The sequence below is a fragment of the Tetrao urogallus genome (assembly GCF_951394365.1).
Source record: "Tetrao urogallus genome assembly, chromosome: 5".
In the NCBI taxonomy this organism is placed as follows: Eukaryota; Metazoa; Chordata; class Aves; order Galliformes; family Phasianidae; genus Tetrao; species Tetrao urogallus.
The window spans coordinates 40,762,144-40,771,910 of record NC_136818.1 but is presented as its reverse complement, the minus strand read 5'-3'; the positions used below and the strand labels follow the sequence as shown (position 1 = coordinate 40,771,910).

The window sequence follows — 9,767 nt, the reverse complement described above, 5'->3', positions numbered from 1 at the left end:
CAAGCAAGGGGTGCCTCTTGCTGCCCTGCAGCAGTTCCTCTACCTCTTTTGGTGCTTTCATTTCCCCTTTTTTTGTTTTTTTTGTTTTGTTTTGTTTTTACAGCAATCTGGTTGTGGCAGAGATGGGCAGAGGTTTGGCCAGCTCATGTAGAACCAGGGTGCATGGCAGGCAGGGATACGATAGCCCTGTCCTGTATGTTCTTGTCTCCTACACTCCCTCTTCTGCCATGAGCAGCAGGTGGCACATGTCGGAGTTGGCCTGGTGCAGGGCAAACTCCCGGGCAGGCATGGTGCCCTGCCGGCCTTTTCGGACAGTGCTGCTCTGGTTGTCAGCAAATGTGGAGATGGTGAAGATCTCTCTGTTAGAACAAGGGAAAAGCAGGAGGTCAGGAGGCTGTGATGGTGGTAGAGGACCTCATCCACCTACCAGGCTGGCTATTCACACACCTATTTGCATGCGGGACCTTTATCTCCCATTAATTCCCTCTGGTCCCCAAGAAGTCCTTCTCCTTATAAAGCACACAGTCATGGAATGGTTTGTGCTGGAAGGGACCTTAAAGATCATTAAGTTCCAACCCCCTGCTGTGGCCTGGTTGCCCTCCACCAGGTTAGACTAAACAGGGCCCCATTCAAACTGAACTTGGGCACCTCCATGATGGTTCTAGAGGAAGCATGTGATTGATGAGACCTTTCCCTGCCCTGCAGGATGAGGGAGGGGGATATGGGGTTTGCTGTCCATTGCACAGATCCCTTGTGTGGATCCCTCACTGGCTGGGTTGCTCCCACCCAACCTGTGATAAGAAGTGCAGTAGCTGGAAGAGGGTTTGCATGGGGCTCTGTGTGACACACTGCTATGCCACTGTTCTCACCAAGACTGTCCAAATTCTTTCTGGACAATGTTTTCTTGAATGTAGTGTCTGTATTATTGCCTCATAAGACATTTTCATTATATACATTAATCCTTATATATGTTAAACCTGTGTTATGCAGCCATGCATTAAATCTTTGTTATTCTCCCAGCCTTTGGCATCTGCTTTGCGAGTGGATTTCCTTCGATCTCTTTTTTTGTGTACAATGTCTTTGATTCTTGAACCTTTGGTGCCTCCAGTAAAAGCTGTCAGAGGCTGTTATATTTCAAGAGCATCCATGAGGAAGAACTGCTGCAATGTCTGGAGTCGAGGGATAAGTGGCAGAATAAATGGTTCCCACATAAAGCAGACTTAGCACCTCTTTTTGGTGCTGAGGACAGGTATGGTCTGCACTTGGTGAAGAACTCTGTCAGCCACTGTGTGGGACAATCACTGACTGGTACTACATGGGCCCCAACTGCAGCCTGCATCCAGAGCTTACCTGTAGGGCACCTGCCCCTCCCTCAGCTGCAGGCACATGAGCACAGGGCTGCTGGAAAACCTCAGGATGGTGTCAAAGTAAATTGAAGTCTCTGCCTCTATCTGGCTCCTCAGGGTGGTTTGGAGGAAAGGAGCATCCAATTCTGCCTGGAAATCAATGGTGAGGCTTCCCCTGCAAGAAGGGAGAGTGAAGGTCTGGCACTGAGTTCTGGGCACTGGACAACTCCACAAACCCTTGTCTTGAGTGATGGAATCCCTGGACCTTCTCACCTGGTGTTAACACTGGTCTTCAGTTCCTGCTCCCAGATGTTCACATCCACATTGGCTGAGATATCAAGCCCAAGTCCACCTTGAAGTTTGACCACTGCCTGGAGACCAGACTGCAGAGGGATGACCTGGGAAACGGAGAGGATTTTACAAACCGCCGGAGACCTGTGGCAGTGCCACCCTGATCTGAGATGTATAGCCATAGTGGACAAGTATCTACCAGCAGGTTTTAGGTGTGGGATTCCCTAGGCATTACCATGGACCTGCCTTGAGGCCAGTATTGGGAAAGACAGTTCATCCCACCAGTACCTGGTGATGGTCCATTAGCAGGAGGTTCCCTTTGACCACACTTGTGGGTTCCCCACTGCTCAGCAGAACCTTGGCCATTAAGTCTGTATATCCCTGGAAGAAGACGATTGGCCGCAACTGGACATCAAAGAAGATGGCAGACATCCCAACCATGAGCTCTGGCCCCTCTTCCCCTTCCAGGGTGTTTTCTCCCAGCATTGACTCCATCCCTTGTGCTTCTATAGTGACCTAAACCACAGAAATGGAGATATGAGCTGCACAGAGCATGACTGAGGGGTCCATTTCAGGCACCGTGATGCTATTTGAGCTGCTACCCTTGGGCAACCCTTTTGGGTAGGCAATCTTCTTCAGAGCGTGGCTACCCATCAGTGACTTCTGCAGTGGTGGGGTCCTCTAGGTAGGGTAGTGAAGCCAAACCCATTGCTGTCTCTTACCTGAGCTGCACGAAGATGCCAGTCATGGCTGAGCAGTGAGAAGTCGGAGACGCTCTTTCTCAGGAACCCACTCTCCAAAAACAGCAGGTCCAGCCCGAAGGTGGAGAGCAGTTCCTTGGTGGCTGAAAGACAGAGCTACCTGATGAAGCTAAGTTATTCAGGGAGGAAATCTCTGTGCCATCTCCTTCCATTCTGGCTATAAGCAAGGGATGAGGCAGTGCAGTGTTTTTCTTGCATATGTTGAATATTTTGCCTCCCCGTGTCCCCTACAAAGCTAGGCTGAGATAATTTGAAATGGGGGCTGAAGGGTGAAGATCTAGGCAGATATTTAGCAAGCGTGAATTGCTACAGTTTCTCTGAAGTTTGATGATTTTTTTTTTATCTCAGTACAAGAGAGCTTATTAAAAGCTCAGTAAAAGAGCTTATTAAAAATACTGAAAGAACTGAGGAATGGGGCTAAATATTTTGACTTATCAGGGAGATAACTAGCTCCCACCTACAGCCTACTCCTGGCTTCCTTTCCAGCTGATGTTCCTCTTTCAAATCAGCAAGATATGGGAAAAGATATGGTGTGGTCTAACCCACTTTCAGCTCAAAGCAGGGGCATCAGAGGGAGCCAAACTTCTGGTAGTAGCAATTGGCCAACTTTGGGTGGTGCTGGAGACTGCTCAACCCAAGATTTTGGGGGTGTTTCCTGAAAGCCGAGGCCTCTGCTGCAACCTGCCCTTTCCCACCAGCCCTCCTTTGCTGGAGGAAGTGTCTCTGTGATGTCACCTGTCAGAGGTCCTGAGAAGGAGGAGGAGATGCCAGCTTTCGAAAAGTGGTTGTAGTTGTTTATCCGAGGATCTCTCATGATGTCATTCATTATCTTCCTGGAAGCGAGAGGGATATGGTATGAAAAGATTGCGAGGATAGGAAAATGTGAGTGAACTGTACAAAGAAAGGTAGGAAATACAAATTTCAGAGCTATTTGCTGACAATGCAAGCAAAGAAGGAAACGAGTAGTCTGAGGCTATCCTGGAATTCCCCTCTCCTCTATAAACTAGGATAAACCATCTGAATATTTGTGTGCAGCTTCTGCTTAGCTCTGAAAACTGTTAGTGCTGGTTTGTTCTGTGCAGATAGAGAGATTAATGTGGTTACACACTGTGTGCTGCACCACAGGCCACAGTGTTGACCTCCAAGGACTGCTGAAAACATGAGTCTGGATCCACAGCTCAAAAGCTACAGCTGGAGTGTTGGGAAGGACAAAAAGCAAAATCTACCTTGCTGGGTGGTGGTTGGCACGCAGGCTGCTCTGCACCTTCAGCAACAGGAAAGTTGCTGCTTCTGTTCCCAGCTGGTGAGCAGCCAGCAAGATGTTGATGACATCCATGGGCAAGGGTGTGTTATCCAAAAGGATTTCTGCAGCAGCCAAGCGGCATGTTTTCTCGTAGCTCTTCCTCTTCTCATGGAAGATCTTCCTCATTGCTCTTTTCACCTGATGTGAGATGGCAGTTTGAGGGAGTTTAAGAGGCAGTTTGAGGTCCTGGCATGCAAGTGGTGGCAAGGACCCCAATGGGAAGACGAGCTTGTATGTTGGGTACCTCGCTGGTGATGTGCTGGGCAGGGAATTGCTGCAGGGAGCTGATAGCTGCAGCTGCCACGGCTGTGGGACCTTTCTCTGCATGCTCCAGGAGGGTGGGGATGGTGCTGGGGAGCTGTGTGTTCCCTAGGGCCAGCAGGTGGGTGACTGCCTCGTGCTCCTTCTCGGCACTTCTCAGCCCCGTGAGGATGGTTTCCAAGCTGTGCTCCACCTCCTTGTTGGGTTTGACAAGAGAGCAGAAGTCAAGGAGAGTGAGGTGAGGGTGAAGGGAAGTTTTGGTAACCCCGAAGGAGCTGGAAGGCTGAGGGACCTGAGCTGAGTTTGCAGGACTCACCTGCAGCCCACACAGCTGCTGCCGGCACAGCTTGCCAACCAGAGAGCCCAGGGCCACCATCCCTGTGTCCCGGACCTCAGGTACCATCTGCTTCCCATCCAGCTTGTCCTGGGCAGAGCAAGGAGCATTATAGAATGGGAGAAAATGGGGCAAAGGAGAAAGGAGGAGAATGTTTCAGCTGTTATTTCAAAACATTTATCAGGAAGAAAGGAAAAGCCAGTTCTTACCTGCCTTTAAGGGAGGATGTGCATGGCTTGGCGGGTTAAAATTTTTCAGTAGCTCTAATTAAGCTTTCAATGTTTGTAACACATTGATATAAAACACTTTCTGCTGAATGCTTATCCTCTGAGGAGCACTACTCTCATTGGCAGCATCCCATTAAAAGCATGTAAAACAATCACATAAATAGGAAGCTCTATTTCTATAGATATATTTTAGTCTATAGAATAAATCTATGTATTGATATTTTTTTTGCCATTCCTTCTGGACTGAAAGGATAGGAGGACCCATCCTGGGCTTTTGAGGGGTAGGCTGAGGGAAGCTATGAAAAGTCAGTTCTCAAAGTTGTGGAGAAACAGAAAATTTACTTTGTTGTCTGACGATATGATGTCACCAAAGCCTTTTGAGAAGTTTTCATTGGCTAACCTTGCTTTTAAGGAATGAGTGTAGTATACTGGCTGAAAATTGTACATTGCGCCTATAGTGGGAGGCTTTGCCAGGAAAGCTACGAGAGAATATTGGTGGGGTGGGCAAGATCTAATGTTGGGCTCAGGCCACTCTGGAGGGAATATCCCCACCTACCAGCACCAAACGCAGCAGCTCTTTTGTAGGCCGGGGAGAGAAGGCTGCTGCGTACAGGAATGTCTCCAGCAGGGACCTGGGCTTCTTGCTGAAATCCAGGAAGTCTGAGAGAGCTGCCAAGGCTGGCACTGACTGCGCGGCCACTGCTGCCTCTACCATGAAGGGGCTGGGGCAAGAGGAGCGAGATCAGTAGTGCCATCAGCGACCCCGCGTGCTGTGGTGCAGAAAGCCCCTTTTGGAGGGCTAGCTATGGGGAGCCTCACAGTGTCTCCTCAGGTGCTCTCTTCAGCAGCTGCAGCACATCTCTCTTCTTGGCACCGCGCAGCATCTGGATGAACCTCTGGAACTGCCATGTAGTTGCTGCCTTCGAGATGTCCATTTTGACACGCCGGCTGTCAAAGGTCTTCAGATAGGCTCTCAGCTGGAAGGACAATGTTTGGTGGAGTTCAGTCACTTCCTTTTACATCTTGGATTATGGAATCATGTTTATACTTCAGGAAACATTTAGGAGTGGAAGTGACCCTATGGGATGTATGGGTCCTTGTCAGTGTGACTGGATTTCCTGAGCTCAGATCTGCGATGTGTTTAAACTGACTGGGTGTGTTAGCTGTGTACGATATCAATGGTTTGACCCCATATCCCACAGCCAGGGGCTGAACACATGGAGGGTTATGGGGATGCATAAAGCCACCAACCGAAGGGCAATGGGTGCAGCCCCTCCTGAAAGGCAGGCTGGCTATTGCCAGGGGCTGGTGCTGTCCCTCCATGCCAGCCAGCATGTTCTCAAGGCACTGTTCAGCTGCCCCTGAAGGACTGGACGTTGAGGACACCAACTTGAGCTCCTGCCTGTTGAGAGAGAGGAAACCATTGAGAGGTACTTCATCCTTCACACCCTTGTTTGGAGGATGGTTGGGATCATGGAGGTATGAAGAAGGAGATGCAGGCTGAAAACTATCAAGAGGTGTCTGATGTGGCCTCCATGAAGAAAATAGCTTTATCTCCATAGATGTATGTTCATCATGTGCCCAATTCGGGATCTTGTATGACAACATTACTCACCTTGAGATGATTTTGACTCCAGTGGTGGACCTCAGGACTAGGGACAGTGCGTGACTCTCCTCTGCCAGTGCTGACTGCAGCAGGCTGTCCTTCACCACGTACAGGCTTCTGCTGTAGGGCTGCCACTGGATGCCAAGCATCTGTAAAAAGGGAAAACAAGAAGGAAAAGAGATCAACCGTTCCTCTTGCCATCTCCCAGCTTCTCCCACGCTTTTGAGCTGGAAGTGCTGGGCAAGCTCTCATTGATGCTAGCCATAAGCTGAGCCAACACCACCAGAGAAATGGACTTGCTTTGTTCACGGAGGCATATCCCATTTTTGGCTTTGTGCAGCTGAGAAGATCTTTTGTCTTTACTATGGAGTGGTTGGACACGGTGTATGTGACCTGGCAGCTTCCAGAGGCATCTTCCTGAAACACAGATAAACCCCACCTAGCAGAAATGCTGGTGGACATTTTTCCTTCATCCAAGGGAAGATGATTTGGTAAACACGCTCATTCTTATTGTTGTTTACCACCCCTACCTCCACGATGGTGCCAGTGTGGGCCTGGAGCTGGAACAGACTGATAACTCCTCGCTTCAGGTTGGTGAGCAGGGTGCTTTCTGTTTCATCCCCATACAGGGCTTTGATCTGGGAGGGAGAGACCTGGCATCAGGCTCTGGGAATGGCTCTCCTTGTAGAAAGGCATCTCTCCTGCAACCCAAAGTTCACATCCCAACACTGGGACCATTTTGGAGGATGAGGTAACACTGGACCACAAGAGCTCTGTACTGCTGCACCCACCACCTCGTTCTCCCCCTTGTGACCTGATGGGAATACAGAACCAGGAGCTCCAATGGGCTCCATAGCCAAGTAAGTTTTGCAGAAAGCCTCCAGCTGACCTTCCCACTGCTCCAGGAGATGAAAACTGGCTTTTCAAGATCTGACTGTAGTTTCTTGTTCAGTGCAATGTCCATGGGAGGACCTCCAGCACCCTCAGGCTCCTGCTGGGCTTTCAGGTCTTGGATCTATGACAGCAAAAGGCAAGGATATCTGCTGTGAAACTGCTATGCATTTTTGTGGAGGAAAAAGAATGCAACATCACTGCTTGCCGTACCTGCAGCTGGAGCAGGTCATCCCTGCTGGGGTCCCTGTGGAGCTGATGTATCTTGACCACAGCCTGTGCCTGCAGCCAGCCCCCAGATGGGGACAGGCCAGCCACAGGACCCAGCTGTACGGCCAGGGCATAGTGGTAATAGTACAACGTGCCCGGCTGGAAGGAAAGCATCCATGGGCTGCCTGGGGACATGGCAAGCGTCAGGGGGATGCAGCCATGGCTGCTGGTCCCCATGTTCCCCACGTGCTGATCTCTAAGGATAATTGTGAGCTGCACTGGGTTCTTCTCACATCCCAAATTTCCAGGGACAATTCAGAAAGCTGTTCTGCTACACCTGTGCTGTCCTTCCCTGCTTTCCCAGTTCAGAAGCACAGGTGGGTAAGGGAAATGTGGGTTTTCGCGGGGTGGCAGCTGGTTCCTGGCTCTGTTTCCACTCTTGCTTCATAAACCACAGCCAAGCATGGGGCACTACTTGGAAACTTTTAAGTTTTTGGCAAAACTCATAGAAAGACTCTTTAATCTTGAAGAGAATTTTAAGGATGCCCATGGCCAGGAGAGATGTTTTGTAGGGGCTTTTCAGCTGTGCACATTCATTAAAGTAAAGGATGTTAATCTGGGGGCAACACTTGTATGTGAATTTTGTTTCTGGGAGAAGAGAAGAGGCTGTACTCCTCATATCTTATGTTTTCCCTTTTCCCCTCCCGAGCAGATAAGTAGCTGTACAGACCCACTAATTCTTAATTAAACTGCTGACATTGTGATAGGGTGAAATGAAGATGTGGGGCAGCATTGGGCCAAAGCCCCTCTTTGTATTATACTGATTTGCTCATAATTACTTAGGGTCACCACTCCTGTTCCTATACACACACAATTTGGGGTAAGCGGCACCTTTGCCGTAACACATTCAGTCTGATCTCTTTTCTAAAACTCTAAACTCTCCTGCGAATCTGATCTACTTGTTGAGGTTTGGCTTTCCTTTTTCCCCCAGGGAGAACCTCCACCATCCCCAAATTTTGCCATCCCTCTCCATCCACGGTCATTTGCAGGGTCCATTGGCATGGACCCACCGCGCGATATCCCTTACCTCTTGCTGTGCTCGGGAAGGAGAAGCAGAGAAGGCAGATGTAGCCCCCAAGTGCCCACCACTCCATGCTGGGCTCCAGGAGATGGGGAAGCAAGGGAGACAAGACAGAACCTGACCTTCTCTCCCTGTCCTCATGCCACACACCCGAGGAAAAGCAAATAATTAAACCTCTGCACCAATCCCCAGCAGCAGAGGGTTTGGAAATCAGCTGAGCTTTGCCAAAGGGCGGCAGCAGGGTGGGGGAAGCTGCGAGAAGTATTTTAGGTGGAGGGAAGCCCCTTGGTTAACATCCGCTGGTGTGATGTCCTGCTTGTTCTTCTGAGGGTCTTTCCGCAGCCAGCAAAGCAAGAGAGGCATCTCTGGAGGCTGATAGGACCTGCTGCCTATCCCAGACAATGCTGCATGGTGATGATGTTAATCTCCCTCTAATGGCATTTATTTAACTCTATCAGTATGCAGAAAACCTAATTCCCAGCTTTGATGTGTGACTTTGAAGTGAATCCTTCCCTCTGCTCCATCTGTCCGTACAGCAGCTTATGACCCTGAAGACCAGCCTGGAAACTATTGTGTGGCAGTGGTGAAGACAGAACTGAGACAAGATCCCAAGCCTGGCTGTCCCCACCTTTCCGGCCAGCAGGGAGCACACCTGTGGGTCCTGCAGATCTCTGTACTGTTGGCAGGGTAGCACAGCATGGATGGGCACAACAACCAGGTCACTGTGCCCCCAGCCACATGTCTGCCAAGATGTGACATCAGGTGGACTTTGGCCATGGCGGTCATCATGCCCAAGGCTGAGCCCAAATGTGAGCAGAGTGGAGGTAGAATAACAACTGCATTGAGGTACGTCCATTGCACGGTGCTGGCATGGCTCTGCACATGCCACGTGCACCTCTGGAAGGCAGCAGGGGACAGATTCTCATCAGAAATACCCCTGGGAACTGGCAAGACGCGAGTTCTCCTCACCCTAGGACTACCAGTTTTAGGGGTCATCTAGATGCAGGTGGGAAGGGGGAGAGAAAGTCTTCCTAAGGACAGCCTATAGAGGTTCTGGGTCCCATTCTGAGTCACAGATAATTCTTGCTGTGGACAAGGATCTCATGAGAACAGTCTGTCTGCTAGCTCAAGGAGTGAGAGATGGTTGTGTCAAACCAGTTCTTGGTTTGGCTCTGATCCCTGTGTTTCCTTTGCTGGGAGCACAGGCTTTGAGTGCTGTGTTGCTGGGACAGGGCTTGTAAGGATGTGAGATGATGAGTCTGTGCACAATGAGGGAATGTGTGGGCAGGCCTGGGATGGGAGAGCTGGTCTCTGAGGACATGGGAATCCTAGGGTTATTCCAGCACTGAGCCATGCAGCCTGACTCCTGTTTGTGTTGGCCCATGGCTTCCCCACCCAGACTCCCAAAGTACAATGGGTGAAAATGTGGATGGCCAAACCCTGATGCTGCTCTATT

At 50.0% G+C, this 9,767-nt stretch overlaps 1 protein-coding gene across 1 annotated transcript; it reads right to left on the bottom strand.

Moving 5' to 3' along the window:
* Positions 1-208: 208 nt before the first annotated feature.
* On the bottom strand, positions 209-8,384 carry LOC306946787 (microsomal triglyceride transfer protein-like; the record flags this gene model as incomplete). Its single annotated transcript, XM_079535889.1, has 18 exons — positions 209-359; positions 1,351-1,521; positions 1,620-1,744; positions 1,926-2,153; positions 2,360-2,481; positions 3,134-3,231; positions 3,625-3,839; positions 3,946-4,158; positions 4,279-4,386; positions 5,080-5,245; positions 5,343-5,500; positions 5,775-5,925; positions 6,139-6,278; positions 6,439-6,546; positions 6,660-6,767; positions 7,019-7,144; positions 7,234-7,415; positions 8,318-8,384. The coding sequence occupies 18 exons, from the start codon at positions 8,382-8,384 to the stop codon at positions 209-211; spliced, it is 2,637 nt and encodes an 878-aa protein (XP_079392015.1).
* Between the last annotated feature and the right edge of the window lie 1,383 nt (positions 8,385-9,767).